Genomic DNA, 19,311 nt, shown 5'->3' on the forward strand with positions numbered 1-19,311 from the left:
GTTTTAACAAAAAATGTACCTTTTCAAGGTATAAGATTTTCGATTTTGAAAATCCCTCGTTCACGGACTAGATAATATCATAATAAATAAGTGGTCAAAATTTGGTGTTCATCGGATTAGTAGTTTTTTAGTAATCGTGTCCACCGCAAAGGTAATTTCCCAAAAAAAAGATTCTGAGATAATCGCGTTTAAAGTTTCAAGTTTGTTCAAGTTTTATATGCAGGTAGTGCGCTATAAATAGATACAACTTCGGTTCTAATGCTCCGATCGTTATAAATTTTTGTGCAAGTATTCTCAACAGTATATACTTAAAGAATATGCAATACAATTTTTTTAATCAATCACAATTGTATATAACCCCTTAAATCATTCGATCGTTCGAAATAATGTATTCAAAACCATTCGCCACGATAAATATGAGCGTGAGTATATGGTATAACAACCGTATACGAACATTATTTTTGTCAAAAACGACTGTTTAATATTTTGTTTTAGTATTTGAGTATTTTTTTTCGATAACTTTTCCTTCTCAGTTGCACTTAGCACATCTCTAACATATTTTCTCACGCCATTTTTACAATAAAATTTTTGTACCCAAGTGACGCTATATTTCCTTAAGCGGCTTGTGCATAAGGAGTATTAATACTCCTGTTATTGTATTCATAAGAAAAAAAGACTGTTTTAGCATTCGTTTGTGATGGATCGTAAGTTTATTTTGAATTTATAATGCACAAAGCAATACGAATTGAATGTGTGCTATTTAGGTGGCGGTTATGGTGGTGGTGCCGGGCAAGGCTACAACAATTTTGCTGTTCCCCCGCCAAACTATCAGCAAATGCCAAATAAATCTGGAAACTATAACGAACCACCTCCGAACTACAGTAAGCATGGAGGCGGTGGTGAGTAGTTCAATTTGGGATGCATTATATACTGGTAAACCGATACATTTGCTTTAAGGTTATGATTCCGGCCATCGTGGTTCTTCTAATAGTGGTGCAAGCGGCTCTTGGAACGAAAGGGGAGGAGATTCATATGGGTATGTTAATGATATTTTATGTTATGATTGTATCATGGAAGAAGTCCACTGAGGTTAACATCTATAAGAGTATAAGGTTAAAAAACATGTATGAACAACTCGATCGATGAAAAGAATGTTTCCCTAAGAGCGCAAACGTTTACTTTGGAATAAGGAGAAAAGAATTTGATGAAACACAAAATTCTGTTCTCAAGAGGGTAATAATAAAGGTGTTGCAAAAAATACTACTTACATAAATTTATCTCAGCAGTTAATGAGATATCTTCAAAAAAGTATACATGGGAGACACCAATAGTAAATATGGTTACATACATAAAAAATTTTAACACAAAATATAAATTTAAAAAAAAGGCAAATTTACTTCGATAAGATCCGATGCTTTTATACCCTTGAAGTCAAATAATGTTTAAGTAAGAACGGTTTATGTTTTATTTATTTAATTATCAAAAAAGTTATGGCATTTTTTCCGAATTTCCGATTGTTCAGTTAAATAAGAGCTAGTTTCCCAAATCTATCTGACCCAACTGTGGCTAAACTGTATCTACGCTGTGTTTACTATGTTGATAGCCTAGAAAAGTGTCTCAAAATTAGCTTTAAAGCAGTGGTCGGCACCCCAATACATTAATATGATTTTACCGCATTAGTGTTAGTAACGAATAGCAGAAAGTAGGCTGTGAGCATGACGTTTCACACATGTATGTATACTGTGTGTGCGTGGCAGAGCTCGGGCAGAGAAATTTCCTATGCCCCCGAGATAGGGCCGTGCCGACCTCTGCTTTAAAGCTAAGAAACTATCTCGCGTAAAACGAATTAAATGATTTGATAAAAAGTTTGCCCAAAATGATGCCAAAAATCATACAATGGCGCAGAGGACCCAAGGGGGTTCCAAAAAGTAGAGTAATGTTGTCCTATGGAGCCACGAAAAAAATATAAATTTAATTAGTAACGACTCAAGAAGAAATGTAGGATACCCCAAAGGAAAATAATTTAAAGCCCAGTACACTATAAAGACCCTTAAAAAAGACCTCTCTGCATTTTTAAACGCAGAATAATTGTGGAATTTGGAAGAAAAAAAACTTCTGTTGGAAGCATGTTACAAATTAATGGCTGACATGCCAAAATCACCAAATCAGTGGTACACATGGATGGATTTATTACAATTCAAAACAAACTGAAAGAAAAAATTTTTGGTTTTAAGTTACATACTGTATGGAATTGCTGTAATTATTTTTAACGATCTTTGACGAGAGGTCAAAAAATTCCTATGGTGGTGTACTTATTATTTTCACCAATAGTGTATACACAACAGATCATGGATTTAACGGCATTGAATGAACATGACCAAATATCAAATTTTTTTTATACCCTTGCAGAGGGTATTATAATTTAGGTCAAAAGTGTGCAACGCAGTGAAGGAAACATCTCCGACCCTATAAAGTATATATATTATTGATCAGGATCACCTCCTGAGTTGATATAAACATGTCCGTCTGTCCATCTGCCTGTCCGTCTGTCTGTTTCTATCAGGGACTGTAACGGTTATAATTAAAAAAGCAAAAAATTACAAAATAAAAGTTATTTCTTAATTTTTACGAAAAAATTGATTTTTAATTAAAATTAATTTTAATAATAAAAAATTATTAATAATTATGAAGTATTAATTTGTATATAAAAATTAATAATTATCTTTTATTTTAAATTTTATTATATAAATTGAAAAATAAAAATAATTCGATAACTTTTATTTTAAAAATTGAAAATAAAGATTGAATCTACAGTGGTGCTCATAGACTTAAGCCACTGCCACTACCATAGACTGTTTTCTTAATAACTTTTTTGAACATATTTATTTTTGCGTGAAATTTTTTACATTTTGCAAGCCTGTTATTTAAGCAGCTGATCACAGTAAAAAATGACAAGTAGGAATTCGGGGGGTCCCAAAAAAATGACTAAATTTCAAAAAGGAGCATTGCGATCTGCTCATATACTTAAGCCACCTTAAGCTTTAATCGTCAAACTCGTGATTTTTCCGGGAAAGTTGTGCTAGTTATTTTCTAAAACTAAAATATTGAATACCTAATACGTTTCCCAAAACAATTTGATCGCTATGGCTAAAAATAAAAATACAAATCCGGCCGAAAGAAAGCTAATATGGGAATATTACGAAAAAAACACATATATTCATATAATATGTATGTAAGACATTACATTTTTCGCGTGGCAAAGTAAGAAATGCCATTGCATTTTATAAGATACATGGAACCTAGGAAAATATTTCAGGTGAAAACCCCAGAAAAACCACTTTAAACGACGATAGACGGATTGCCAAAATCAGTAAAGCCGATCCGTTCTTGACATCGACGCAAATCAGAGGTCAAATGATGGCAGATTATGGCGTGAATGTGTCATCTAAGACCATAAGAAGCCGGCTAAATAAATTCGGGTTATATGGACGCATTGCCCAAAAAAAAACCATAGCTGGCAAAAAAAAATGTTAAAAAGCGCCTTTAATTCGCCAAAGAGCATATTCAAAAAGGGCCCAATTTTTGGAACATGATTGTTTGGAGCGACGAATCCAAGTTAAATGTCTTTGGGAGTGATGGTAAACCATATGTACGACGTCCTCCCAACAAAAAATTGGATTGTTTGTTTGGAGCGACGAATCCAAGTTAAATGTCTTTGGGAGTGATGGTAAACCATATGTACGACGTCCTCCCAACAAAAAATTGGACCCCAAATACACGAAGAAGATCGTTAAACATGGTGGCGCTTCGATTATGGTCTGGGGCTGTTCCACCGCATCGGGCGCAGGTCCCCTAGTGAGGATAGAAGGCATTATGAACGGCAAAATGTACAGGGACATCCTTATTAACAATTTATCTGGAAAATATGCTGATAATTTGCCACTTGCCTGGATATTTCAACAGGACAACGACCCTAAACACACCAGCAAGATAGTCAAGTCGTGGCTTAGCCAAGAGAAAATCAATGTTTTGCAATGGCCACCGCAGAGCCCCGACTTGAACCTTATAGAGAACTTGTGGGGAATTCTTAAAAAAGTCGTTGGGAAAAAAAACCAGCAAATAAAAACGATTTGTGGCGAATTTTGCAGTAAGAGTGGAAGAAAATCACACCTCAACAGTGCGCACGTCTTGTGGGTTCAATGCCAAAGCGTTGCTCCGCTGTTTTTAAGCAGAAAGGTCATCCCACTCAATATTAAAGTAAATTCATTACAATAATTAGGAATATTGGGCAAATTTTCAAACTTTTTCAACCATTTTCTTCTAGGTGGCTTAAGTATGTGAGCAGGACATTTTGGAGATGGCCTGAGATTTTTTAAGTTTTTCGTTGAATATATATTTTTATAACTTGGTTATTCTTCTATTAGGACACTGATATATAGAACTAATGTGACACAAATAATTGGAGCTGTGAAATAAAAACTTTTCTTAATTTTCGTTAAAATTCTTGGTTGAAGTCTTGTGGCTTAAGTCTATGAGCACCACTGTATATATCTTTTAATCCGTAGAAGCCAGATCCAATATATATGTATATATATGATCTAAACATCTATACCTTTCAGATGGTATATAATAAGTTTGTATATATATATACATACATATATATGTTTATCCGCTTATGTAACTGTGCAGTATTGGCAGTATTCATAAATAGCCCAACTATTGTTGCGGCGGCTGAGAAAGAGTAGTTCATTAAATTATTAATCGAGATTAAATTACAAAAATGTATTAGTTTTTAATATATAAATGGCTAATTATTTAATTTCAAGAACATTAACTTTTGCACTGAGTCTTCGGCAAGGTTGCATCTTAGATCAGTAATTACTAATTTAACGGCCGAAAATGCACCTAAGGCATTTAATGCACTAATGCCCGAAGACTCTGAGGACGATGATGAACCCAAGCTTAAATTGGCGGCAACAGAAATAAATGAAAATTCACCAAAGCCCATTGATCCAAGCGTGAATATCATGAGCTATTGGGAGTCGAAAAAATGCACGTATCCACGCTTATACCGTCTGGATCAGGTAGTACATGCTGTGCCTGCTACGCAGGTATCGGTTGAAAGGGCATTTTGGCCCTTAAACGATCGGAAATAACCCAACTTTCGTGTTTTTGAAGATAGAAAACTGGAACTTAGCACGGATTCTATTTCTTTTTAATTTCATAACGATCGGCCGACTTTATCTTATAGCTGCCATATAACTGAACGATCGGAAATGGTTTTTGGTAGAAATACCAACTTTGGTATTTTTCAAGATAGAAGTTTGGGACCTTTTTTTTAGATTTTGTTTTATAATAAATTGGGTTATATTATCATAATCTCATAAGGATCGGCCAACTATATCCGATGTTTGCGATATATATCCGGTTTTAACTGCAAGGGCATATCAACTTCGGCTCCGCCCGAAGTTAGTTTTCCTTTCTTGTTTTTAATTGCATTTGGCCAAAACAAATATATAAAAATATATAGAAAATAGTCTTAAAAAACAAAGAAAAATATTATTTAAAAAATATTAAAAAACTTATAAAAAGGATATAAGTATGGTTAAACGGTGCAAAATTTCATAGGTGCGTCGAACTATCCATTAAACTTTTAGTAAAACCATAATGATGAAAACTAAAATGTTCGGTATGATATAGAAAAAAATTCAGTGTCAATGTACGCTGAAACGTTTTTGATTTTCTATCTGCTTGAATATAACACAAATTTTAAAATTTGTGAAATATTTGTAACATCTTAAAAATTTTAAAACCAATTTTAAAATTTCCGACGTTTTTTAATATTTTAATGTTATAGCTTTTGAAAAAATCTTGCGAGCGCTCGAGAGGATCACAAGATTGAATTGACTTTTTTTTTAACAACTTTTAACAATTTTTATAATTTCTTGATGAAATTTGTCTTGTTTTATTCAATATGAATGAGACAGCATTGGTATGTGTTCTGAATGACAGAATTTTTGTAAAAATTAGGAAAATACAGTTCCTACTAAACAATTTCTACCATGTCACTTTAAAAGTTAATTCACTTATATTTTTTTTACACTATGTTATCTATCAAATATCAATAAAACAAAACAAATAAACATTATTATTAAAATTTATTCATCTTTTAAAAATAGTTTTACGGTAAATAAGGACCTCAAAAGGGAACTAATAAACTTTTCAATCAATATGTTAAAATAATCAATAAATCTTTATTTTTATACTCGAGTACCGTAGAGTATAAAGGGTCCCATCCACAGGCGAGCATGTTCGTCAACAAGCTCGCCTACTTGAATTTCATTTTCCTCACTAACTAGAGCCAACATTCGTGCGAACATAATTTTTCGATAAATTTTCAAACTATCAACATGTCAACGGACAACGACAGTGGCACTGTAATTGCACTTATGGCATGGCAAATAAGTATTTGCTTAGAAAAAAAGAAAAAAAACTTTTTATGCGACACATAATTTTAAGATTTGATTTTAGTAGAGGCAGCCGTATAAAATTAGGTATTTTCAGACTCAAAAAAATGAGGTGGTCAGACTTCCACAAAAAGTAAAAAGAACAAGCAAGGCATTGGATAAACTTGAATTCCTCATATAAAATCGGAAAATAAGAACCGAAAAATGAATTTCCAAACTTTTTTTAAATTTCAAGTCTAGTACAGAGTTGGCGAAAATCCGCTGTCGAACGAGCGACAGCTTTCAAACTCCATATAAAAAAAACGGTGTAAAAAAAGGAAGAAGAAATTTTTGCCTCCTGGATTTTGCCGGTACTGTGTTGACGAAAATTTTATTATCGAATTGAATGGCGTTGCCGGATAAAACAAATAAACAGCTGATCTCGGGGAGTTGAAAGAACTAATTTTATTTATTTTTATAGGTGAAACATGGAGGGACAATTGATAAAACAAAAAAATAGTCGGCCCGAAAAATTTTCGGCGCGCGAGGATAAATTGAAATTAATTAGTGCGGTCAGTGTGAAGCCCATAATATAGGATTTGACCCGCAAGGGGCATTTTAATGCCATAAAATGGCATTGAAATGATTTGTGATTGATTTTGACCGAGTTTTCTATTTCTAAATTAGCTCCTTAGCGGCGAAAAACATAAAGAAAACACCAAAATCCAATCGGTTTGAATTCATTTTTGCTTATTTTTTTTTTTTTTGTTTACAAACAACAGCTGTTTTTCCTAATTTTTTTGGTCACACTGGCTCGGTAGCTTAATAAAGTGCGATTTCTCTAGCGGATTTTCGACAGCGGATTTTCGTCAACTCAGTACTAGGCTTCAACTTTTACGCACGGCGTTGCCACCTGTATGTATAGCGTTAGGTTGGTTGCGCATCACTAATTCATGCTTTGGGGCTGAATTCGTTGTCAACTTTCGTGTGGCCGAAATCACGAAATGGCGTTTATGCACACACGAATCGGCTGAAATCGTGAAGGAAAGCGTGAATTCGGCATCCCATAAACACAGTAATAGAGAAGAAATCATCTACGACGCCATAAAGTATATATATATTCTTGTTCAGAATCAACAGACGGGTCTATATAGTCATGGCCGTCTGTCTGGCCGTCCATCCATCAGTCTTTTATCCACCGAATAAAAGCGACTCAGCGACTATGAAATAGAGCTATAGGATTTAGTATGGAGACTCCTATAAGGCCCACGCATTTTAAGTTTGTTTGAAATTTTTTCCACGCCCCCTAAATGAATCTCGTTGCAGCGCCAATTCATTAATGTTTTTAGGAAATATTTTAATGCCAAACGATTCAAATGGCTAGTCCACGCCTATTCAGCCAAATCGGAGTTTTAGACTTTTAATTCTGCTTCCCTACTGAATTGCTTCGGTTGTTTTTTTATACCCTTGCAGAGGGTATTATAATTTTGTCCAAAAGTGTGCAACGCAGTGAAGGAGACATCTCCGACCCTATAAAGTATATATATTCTTGATCAGGATCACCTTCTGAGTTGATATGAGCATGTCCGTCTGTCTGTCTGTCTGTTTCTACGCGAACTAGTCTCTCAGTTTTAAAGCTATCGACTTGAAACTTTGCACACACCCTTCTTTCCTTTGCACGCAGTATATAAGTCGGAACGACCGGGATCGGCCGACTATATCTTATAGCTGCCATATAACTGATTGATCGGAAATGTTATAACTTTGGTGTTTTAAGAGTTAGAGAGTTCAAATTTGACATGAGCGCTATTTTTGGCAAAACATTACGACATGCCAAATTTCATAAGGATCGGCCGACTATATCCTATAGCTGCCATATAACTGAACGATCGGAAATGACCCAACTTTCGTGTTTTTGAAGATAGAAAGCTGGAACTTGGTACAGATTCTATTCTATATTCCGGTTTTAACTGCAAGGGTATATCAACTTCGGCTCCGCCCGAAGTTAGCTTTCCTTTCTACAGGAAACTACAGGAAAAGTATACAAACATTTTTTTTCTGAGAATCCATAACGTTAAAGCAATGGGGGACAAAACGCACATTTGTTTAAAGTTTGAGTGTATGCTTAGAAAAATACCATGAGAGCAGAGCATGCACTGAGGGAAAAAAAAGTAGTTTTTGAGTTAATTTTTCGTAATTGTAAAGTTTGAATGGGCACTAAAATAGTGAATTTTATTTTTAAGAAAGCTTTTCTAGCAACAGTTCTTAAAAAAATTAAAAATAATACGACATGCCAAATTTCGTAAGGATCGGCCGACTATATCCTATAGCTGCCATATAACTGAACGATCGGAAATGGTTTTTGGTAGAAATACCAACTTTGGTATTTTTGAAGATAGAAGTTTGGGACTTCTTTTAGATTTTGTATTGTAATAAATTGGATTATATATGCATATTCCCATAAGGATCGGCCAATTATATCCGATGTTTGCGATATATATCCGGTTTTAACTGCAAGGGTATATAAACTTCGGCTTCGCCCGAAGTTAGCTTTCCTTTCTTGTTTTAAAATAAATTTTTACATTTTTGAAATAAAAAAATTATTAGGGTTTTAATTCTTATTTTCGAGCGCTCAGTTATATAGTAGTTATAGGAAATAATCGGCCGATCTGTTCGATAAGATCCGTTCGAAGTTGCAGTAGTTGCAGTAGATCCGTTCGAAGATTAGTACATGCAGAGCTGCAGTCTGTACCTTTATAAAATTTAATTATTTTATTATACAGTAGTAAAAGATTACAATGTATTCCTTTCTCTAACCGATTATAATATACGATTCTTATGATTAAAATATGTAATTTTATACATAAAGCTTAAAAAGCCGTAAGTACTTGTACAATTTTATATTTTAAATTATTTTTAACTGTATTCTCAATTATTAAAAAAAAAAGCATAAAAAAATATATATCAGTATAATCTTTAAATAGTACCACTAAATATAACTTGAATATGTTCGACTCTAGTCATAACTTATAACTTTTCGACATATTTACCGAATGGTGGTAAAATTTCGTATACTTAGGAATTGCTTCATTTTACTATTTTCTTTTATTTCGAAAAAGGTTTAATTTTTTTTTGTTGAATCTATGTTCTTTTACTCCGGTGTTTATTTAAGCTATTCTGGGATGCTTGTGTGTCAATTGAATTTTATCCTCCGTGCTGATAAATTCTTAAAAATTTGTAACTAATTTTCGAGCATTTTTTCCCATGCATATCTATAGCCTTTATAGAAAATACGATCTATTTGTTTTATGTATACATACATACATAACTACGGTAACATTCACCACTTTGAGGGTAATTTCGTAAAAATTCGTAAATTGGAATAAAAAAAGTCAATCTTCCCTCTCTTTTATTTCTGTGCTTTATTTTGCAGTAACATACATTTATTTAATTATTATCCATATAATAAAAAATACTTATATATGAGTTTTTTGCCCCACTATATGCATCCGCATCAAAATAATAGGGGATTAGTTTCGACTTTCAATGTCTTTATTTCTTTATTGACCAAACTGTGCTGGTGACAGGACGTTTGGATACCGTACCATAGAGTTCGCAGGGAATAAAATTGTTTGTTCGTGGGGATTGTAGGTGCATAACTTACAATATTGAATTACAACCAAACAATCAAAATTAAAGTATTAAATAAGTTATTCAATATCCTCTTTTAGAAATGGAGGCGCCAGCAAGGACAGCTACAACAAAGGTAAAAAAATGCAAGCAATTGCAAAAATATCGAGTAACGTATAACAATATTTCTCTACATACTGAATGAAAAGACGTAAACAAAATGAAAAGATACAATTTGATCAGAAGATAAACAGAAAAGATAAAGGAAAATTTAACTAAAAAAACAAACCGTATAAAGAGCAAATTTAATGTTTCTTTCCCGGCTTAAACTTGTTAGGAGCAACAATCTAATTAAAGTTAAATACGGTTAATGTGACCAGATAATTGATTTTTTTTTTTAAAGGTTTTCTGCAGAGTTTATTGGGAGTAGATTACTGTTACAATTAAATAAACTTACATATTTACAAATATTAACTTTGTTGGGGTTCTCCTCGCATATGTTTCTATTATTGGTCATTGGTACTGGGCGCTTTTTATGTCTCATCGAGTGTTTAATAAGTGTTTTGATGTTCCTCAATATTCTGGTTTTGAGCACATGCGCCTTACGCCATTTTCGTTTGTATTAATAAGAGAATGTTGGGGACTTCATTGAAAGGGAATTATATTACTGAGCTTTACCTACTTTGTCGCCGTTTTCTAAGGTTTTTTTTGTTTTATAGGATCCGGTGGATACTCTGGCGGTGGTGGAGGCAGTGGCGGCGACATGATCACCCAAGAGGACACGATTTTTGTATGTGGCATGGATCCATCAACAACAGAGCAGGATATTGAGACTCATTTCGGAGCTATTGGAATAATAAAGGCAAGTCTTTTTTGTTTTTTTTTTGGATAAGATTAGTCATAGTAGCATTTTTTTTTTACAAAATATTTTCTTTTGTATTCCCAAATTTCAGAAAGACAAACGCACAATGAAGCCAAAGATTTGGCTGTATAAGAACAAGGAGACAGGAGCTTCCAAGGGCGAAGCCACTGTAACTTACGACGACACCAACGCGGCGCAATCAGCAATTGAATGGTTTGACGGACGTGACTTTAACGGCTGCACCATTAAAGTGTCTTTGGCTCAACGTCAAAACAACTGGAGCAAGGGAGGCGGTGGTCGCGGAGGATTTGGTGGCCGTCGTGGCGGAGGAGGAGGCGGGGGCCGATTCGAACGTGGGGGTGGTGGAGGCGGCGGCGGTGGAAATCGATTCGATCGCAGCGGTGGTGGAGGAAGTGGAGCTGGCAATGTTCAGCCTCGAGATGGCGACTGGAAGTGCAACAGTTGCAACAACACTAACTTCGCTTGGCGTAATGAATGCAATCGGTGAGGAAAAGGTTTTTAATGTATACACGCTGTACAAATTTAGCGGAAATTAATCAAGGTTTTAATTTCTTTTGGGCGAGATCTTTCGTTTTCAAAAATCACAGAAAATATGAAAGTGAAAACAGGTACACGTTTCTTTTGCGTTTTGTCAAAAAGAGAGTATTTAACTTGTGAAAGTGAAAAATGGAGCCAGCTTAATAATTTAATATTATAATAATAAAGAATACTTAAAATTATTGATTAAATTTTATAAAAATTTTGAATAAGGAGTAAGAAATAAATAGTATTTTTTTTTTATTTTTTAGCTGCAAAACTCCTAAAGGCGACGAAGACGGCTCTGGTGGCGGTGGTGGAGGCGGATTTGGAGGAGGAGGAGGTGGTGGTGGATATGGTGGCGACCGTAGCAACGATCGTGGATCTGGCGGGGGCGGATATCAAAGCAGGGACCGTGGTGGAAATTCTGGAGGAGGCGGAGGTGGAGGCGGAGGTTACTCCCGCTACAACGACAACGGAGGAGGTGGTCGTGGGCGTGGAGGTGGTGCCGGTGGAAATCGGCGCGATGGGGGAGGACCGATTCGAAGCGATGGAGGCATGCGTTCCAGACCCTATTAAACGCTTTCGACAAGACGACAACTTTTCTTTCACATTTACGTATTAATTGTAGCGAGTACTCTCTTTTAAATTTACCACTCAGAGCAAAAAAGTAAGGCCTGCGCATACTTTATTTTAACTGATTTCTCGTTAACACACGATGGACGCGGTTATCGCTCGTTTTGACTTAGACTATACATATATATGTAATCTAATTTAAAAAGTAACTGTAATATGGTACATAAAAAATAAAAGCGTATATAGCGTATATATATATATATATATATATATATATATATATATATGTATATATATATAGAGTATATATATATATATATATATATATATATATATATATATATTTTTTATATATATATAAAAAAATAAATCGTAAAATACCATTTTTAATTTGTTTGCTAACAGAATTACTGTTACTATTATTAATTATTATTATCAATTTGCCACCTTTAGATAATTGACTTCCAAGTCTCCTTTTTTATATTTCGCCAAAAAATCAGATTATGATAATTTATTACTAAAGTCTTTTCCCACGCAATAGAGAGTTATCTATATTGCAATCTTAATTCAATAATTTATAATTTTAAAAAACATTTTGGCTTGTTTGTGTGGCTAAGTGTACTAAGCGGTAAAACAATTAAAAAAAATATATATTTTTGACAAAATTTTGGCGTATTGGGGCTACGAACTGAGGCTTGTAGGTTCTAAATACAAATTAGGAAGGACGGTTAAAGTCTTTAAAAGTATATATGTACATATATATATAAAAATTAAAAAATACTTTTTAAATTGTAGACTCTCAACAAAAACAACGTAACAAAAGAAGAGAGTAATACGATGATTGTGAGATTAACAGTTATCTTTTTGATCTTACTTTGTTCTATTTATAACAAGTAAAGCAATCTAGGAGGAACCAAAATAAAAAGTTTATAAGTTCTCTAAAAGTGGTTCGATTTTTCTGAATTTTGATTTGTAGATTTTGAAAATAAATTTTCCACAAACTTTTTTGAAGTAGCGCTACAAGACTTCAGTTTTGGGGACCGGAGAGGGCGTGTGAAAACTTTGACAAAAACTTGATCTGCGTGGATACGATAGGAGTCAAAGTTTCAAAACGGATAATTCTACCTCTTAAGTCTCCGAGATCACCGTGTTCAAAATTGTATCAAAATCAAAACTGTCAGTATATGAATCGAAATATACATAAATATGTATGTATGACTCAAAAATTTCAAATTCCGGCCAATTTGGATGCATTTTTTTCTCCACACAAAAAACTATCTATACATATAAAAGAAAGTCCTGTTATGTTACACCAAATTGGGCCAATTTGAGTCGTCAAACGGTCAATTCTAGAGCCGCGCGAGATAGAAGAGAACGCAGATCAGGATAACAAATCGAAGAAGATAATGAAAATGCGCGTGTGACCATGCCGCAGTTACGTGCGCTAATTAAATTAATGCTACCTTAAAATCATCGCAACTGTGGCGTAATGTTAAAAAAGTTCATCTGACGAAGAATATGCGTGTTCAAATGCTTCGGGATCCATACGCCGAAATTTTCTCTTAACAACTGTTAGATATAGGCGATGGGAAAGTTGCTGTACGTGAAAATACTGGATGTACTGGAAATACTGTAAAATATTTATAACACAAAATAAATGAAAAAAAAACAACTAGCCCTTCTAGAAAACAAAAATGGGCAAAACAACGTTTGCCGGTTTTGCTAGTTTGTTATATGAATAGTTTGACCTTAAAAAACCTTTTTTATGTTTATGGGGGACATCTGAGTAGTTTTGAAAAAATGGGAAATTTTTTTTTTTACGCTTAAAAAATTCTTTAGGGTCTTAAAAATAACATATTAAAAGATAATTTCCGGTCAAAGTGTTTGAGATATTTTATTGTAATTCATTGGTTTTATTATGATATTCTCATAAGGATCGGCCAACTATATCCGATGTTTGCTATATATATTCGGTTTTATCTGCAAGAGTATATTAACTTCGGCTCCGTCCAAAGTTATCTTTTCTTTCTTGTTAAACACATTTTCGATTGTATGGTCCTCAATGGCCCTGATGGCCATTTCAATCTCTTTGGGTGGTTGGCGTAATATTTATCCTTGACGGCACCCCACAAAAAATAGTCCAAAGGGGTCAAATCGCAGCTGCGAGGCGGCCAGGTGACATCGCCGTTTCGGCTGATTATTCGATTTTCGAACGTACCGCGCAAAATATCGATTGTAACGTTGGCTCTGTGCGATTTTGCACATAGCGCCGTACTGGTGGAACCATATGTCGACTTTATCCTCCTCTTCCATTCGGGGAAAGAAAAAGTCTTCCTACAGGCCGCCATAGGGGACCCCATTACCGGTTACGGCGGCTCCTTCCTGGTTTACTACTGTAAACAATCTTCCTTGGAAGCCAAAACATATTTACGTTGTCGTGCAGGCAGTGACACGTACATACTAAGCCACACATTTTTTTTAACGCATACATGTAAAGAGTTCTAAAAATAGAATTGTATACATGTGCGTTCCCCCCTACAAGTCCGAAGAAAAAAGTTGACCGTTTTGGGCCCTGATCTCCCATCTATGTATGTACTTTATAATCTTAGCTTTAAGACTAAGAGAGTAGTTTCCGTAGAAAGTGACAGACGGACATACGGACATAAAAAATATATACATATATGTATGTACTTTATATGGTCGGAGATGTCTCCTTCACTGCGTTTACAGTACCGATGTGGGGTTTTGGGCACCGCTTGTATAAAACTTTGGCTCCACCCAAAGTTAGCTTTCCTTTCTTGTTTTGTTTCTTTTTTTTTTTAACAAAGAAAAAAGATAAACTATGTATAAAGTTCGTTGACGTTAGAAAAACCCCTTTATCGCGCTCATTCGAGAAACTCTCTGAATTTCTACTCATTCACTGGCGAAAAGGGGAAAAATGTGACGCAATCCATCTGTTAAAGTTATCTAGTGGTCCGTTTTATTCAAATCCAACACAGTCTTGTGTTGCATGGAAGCTTGGCAAAACGTAAAAGTTTGAAATCCAACACGTTTGGCACCCACGTACTTTGACGATAACGACTTTTCGGCAACTCTTTAACTGAGCCATGACCGCAAGGAGGAGAAAAACTGTTTAAAGTTCTTGCTGTTATTAAATTAAAATAGCAAATGGTTATGAAATATTTGCCATTATAACTGATACCAATAATAATAGAGCACATCAATTTTAATTTTTTCTTTTATATGTAAACATACATACATATATTTTATATACTAAAGCATAGTACTGAGCAGTGGCGGATTTAAGGGGGGACATCTGAGTAGAGTTTTAAAAAAATTGAAAATTTTTTTTTTCTTTTAAAAAATTCTTTTGGGTCTTAAAAATAACATATCAAAAGAAAAAGTCCGGCCAAAGTGTCTAAGTGTCGAAATTTTTCATTCTGCGGCGATGCCTCACAGGTATATCCCACAGTACTTAAAACTTTAAACGCGTTTTTCTCGAAACCGCTTTTGTTGAGTTGGCCGAACACATAACTCGAACAACCCTTAACCTATCGATCTAAAATTTTTACAGTATACTCAGAATACCTATGTCTATCGACACACATAGGATTTTTTTATATTGCTTACTTTTTTTTATCAACAATTTTGTTACGTTTTTTGTTCGTGAAAATTGAAAATTTTTTTCAATCACGCACCATTTTGCAAAAAATCAATATATCGAAAAAATCCTACGGCTTTCGATAGCCGTTAATGTACAAAAACTAACCAAACTTGATTTTTTGTTCTAGATCAAAAATTAAAAAAATTAAATTAAGGACGTTAAGGCACCTTATCACCTTGTGGGGTCCAAAAAATCGATTTTTTTTTTTGTCTTATCGTGTAGATATATGTTCCAAAAATGTGCTGTAAAAGTTTCAGATCGAAATCTGAAAAATTTCGAAAGTTATAGCCATCATTTTTTACGATATTTGTTCATTTCTTTTTGAAGCCAAAACTTTAAACGCGTTTTTCTCAGAACCATGTTTTTGGACCTTACGTGCAGGATTAAAGACGCTACAATGAACCAATCGTCACCAAATTTTTTTAAAAATGTTCCTTAGGGTTTTTTCTAACAAATGACCCGTGACCAGCCAAAAATATTGGAAATTGTTTATTTAAAAAAATAATCAGTACAGAAAAAAATGCGAAAATTGACATTTTTTTTTCAAAACCTCATAACTTTTGGAATTTTGATTTTTTTTCCATGATAGAGGGTCATTTGATAGATGATACGATACTAATTAAGAATGTGTTCGGTTTTTTTGTTTCAGATCACGGGTTCTCAGCCAATCCTGCACGGGAGCAAAATGCATGCCGCCACCAATGGGCGCCCCCTCCCCCCCCTTTTTGGATTTTTTCAAGTTCAAAATTTGTATTCTTTGAATAAATATATGTTTATATTCTGACGAAAATTTCAGCGCTGTATCTTTAACCGTTTTCTCAAAAAAAATTCCTAAAAAAAGAGCACTTTTTGACCCCACAAGGTGATAAGGTGCCTTAAGTGTTCGGCCATGGACCCCCTTTAAAAAAATAGGGCCTACGAATAAAGGCTGCAAAGCCGCCATTTTGTTTTCGATTTATAAAAAAAAAATTTGTTTTGTACTTTAAATTTATTATTATTATTATTATTAATAATTAGGTTATAATTAAAATTATAAGCTAATTTATGACTAAAGCCATAGCAGCAAGGCCTTCGGCTTACTTATAGTGATAGGGATAATATGCTTATATAGATATTGGATTTGTTTTTTGTAGAATAGAATATGTAGGTAGAATATGGTTCTTATTAATGTACAGATTAAACTAGAAATTAATTTTAGGTTATATGTTCTTGTTTAACAGTTAGAATATGCAGGTAGATTATGTTTCTTATTAATGTACAGATTAAACTAAAAAAAAAATTATATTAGGTTATATGTTCTTGTTTGCTTGAGATATTGGATGATTTTATCAAAGGATTCTGTTGTGGGAAAGGAAATTGATAATATAGGATCGACGTTTTGGAAAATATTGTTTCTAATGGATCTGAACTTGGGGCAGTCGGTTAGAACGTGTTGTTTGTTGTGTTGTTTGTATTGTTGCAGAACTGGCAATTTGGTACCGGATTACGGTCAAAAAGATGTGCGTGTGTGAGTCTGGAGTGACCTAGGCGGATTCTGGTAAATTTTATTATATCGTTTCTGTTGTAGGTGAGTTTTTTGGCATTCAGGTCTATGAAGGTTTTATTTTTGTGTATTTTTTTATACCAAGTTGAAGTTTTTGAATAGGAATCATGGAAAATGTTTTTGGAAGTAAATTTTAGTTATCTATTGATGTCTCGAAAGTTATGGTTTGATGTCATATGGAGGGTCTAGAACAAGCCGCTTTTGCAGATGTATCTGCGAATTCATTGCCTGTAATTTGGACATGTCCAGGTATCCAAATTAACTTTATTTTTGGGTTATTGTAAAGAGTGTTACGGATATATTTAGCGTAGATGCATTGGGTGTTGGGGTTGGAGATATTTTTCAAAGAAGAAAGTGAGTCAGAGCAGATGGCTATTTTTTTTGAAGAGTTTTTGTGTAGGGTTATGGCTTAGAAAATTGCTATTAACTCGGCTGAGTAGACTGATGTATAGTGCGGTAGAATACTGCTATTTATACATTTGTTAATTGAGGTGATACTGAAGCTGGTTGTGCTCTCTGTTTTAGAAGCGTTTGTATAAATAAATTCGAAGTCCTTTAGAGTATTTTTAATTTCAGAGAATAGCTTTTGATATATTACTGTTCTGGTGTTGTGGTTATTGTAAGTAGTGAGAGTAAGATTTATTAAATAATCATTTAGTTGCCAATTAGGGGCGGTCTTATTGTTAATGAATTTTGGTGGATTAGAGGGTAAACTATGACCTATAGAGATACGCACTATTCTTCCTAAGGCGTATCTCGCGTATTTAAAGAATAATTTGGATCTTTTTATTTGTTTAACCAGAGTCAAGATAGGAGAGTCATTGCTTTTTAATAAAGACTTAAGTTGACATGAGATTATAAGGTCACGTCTAATCTCCAGTGGATAGATACGAGATTCGTGTAATAAGTTGTAAATTGGAGTTGTGGAAAACGCTCCTAAGCTGGCTCTTATAGATTCGTTGATGACTGTCTTGATTTTGTAGAGTATCCGTAAATAAAAATACCATAGTCTATTTTAGAGATGATTAGCGCTTTGACTGCATTTAATAAAGTTTGTGTGCTGCAATTTAGTTTGTTGCTGGAGAGAGTTTTGATTATATTAAGTCTATTCTGTATTGAAAGAATAAGGGATTTTATGTGCGAGTTCCAGTTGTATTTTTTATTAATTGTGAGTCCGCGAATTTTTAGGGTGTCAACATCTGATATATTGAATCCTGATATAGTGGGTTTGCATCTACAGTTATATTTCCTACATATGTGTATGTGCTTGCATTTCTCTACTGAGAGGCTAGCACCTGAGTAGTAACACCAGTTTCGAATGTCAGTAAGTATGTTGCTAAAGTTGATATCGAGGTTTTTAGATTTACCAAGAGGGCGAATAATGTTGAAATCGTCAGCGTAGGAGCAGAACGATAATTCTTTGTGACTTTGGATTATTTCGCATAGTTTATTGTAAGCGATTGGAAAAATAACGACGGATAGTGGTGATCCCTGAGGGATTCCATTATGGAGGTCTAACGTTCTGGAGAAAGCATTCCCTATTTTCACTTTTATTTTCCGGTTTGTCATGAAGTTTTTGATGTAACCTATAATTTTGGGGCCGACTTGCCAGGAAACGAGTTGATTTAAAATTGTATGAATTCCAATTTTGTCAAAAGCTTTGTGGAAGTCGAGAGATAGTATTGAGATATGGTTTTTTCTCTGTTAGGATTTAATGATCAGATGATCTACTGTAGAAGATTCCAGGTTCGTCTCCTGGCAGGATCGCCATGTAGAAGGATCAATAATATATGCACGTCTGTGCTCTTTGAATACTATTTTATTTCTCATTTTAATTCAAAATATAAAGAATCCTCTAAGTCTAAATACATAAGATTGGCGCGCGCTGCGCTGCCAGTTCAGCCGGCAGCGGAGCGGCTGCATTATATATTTCTTATATACATATACTTAGGTGGTATGTTGTTGGGCGAGCATGTCACATGAGCATGCACGCTTAGTTTATGTAAATGTATAGAGAGTGAGTCTTATGCACATGCGGTCAGCGTTTGAACGC

The 19,311-nt window shown here is 34.3% G+C and overlaps 1 protein-coding gene across 1 annotated transcript; it reads left to right on the top strand.

The window, feature by feature from the left end:
* Positions 1-544: 544 nt before the first annotated feature.
* On the top strand, positions 545-12,317 carry caz (FUS RNA binding protein cabeza). Its single transcript, XM_043211243.2, has 7 exons — positions 545-704; positions 765-899; positions 958-1,036; positions 10,178-10,212; positions 10,796-10,938; positions 11,030-11,442; positions 11,748-12,317. The coding sequence occupies exons 1-7, from the start codon at positions 698-700 to the stop codon at positions 12,052-12,054; spliced, it is 1,119 nt and encodes a 372-aa protein (XP_043067178.1). The 5' UTR covers positions 545-697; the 3' UTR covers positions 12,055-12,317.
* The last annotated feature ends 6,994 nt before the right edge of the window (positions 12,318-19,311 follow it).

The sequence above is a fragment of the Drosophila bipectinata genome, chromosome XR (genome assembly GCF_030179905.1).
Source record: "Drosophila bipectinata strain 14024-0381.07 chromosome XR, DbipHiC1v2, whole genome shotgun sequence".
In the NCBI taxonomy this organism is placed as follows: Eukaryota; Metazoa; Arthropoda; class Insecta; order Diptera; family Drosophilidae; genus Drosophila; species Drosophila bipectinata.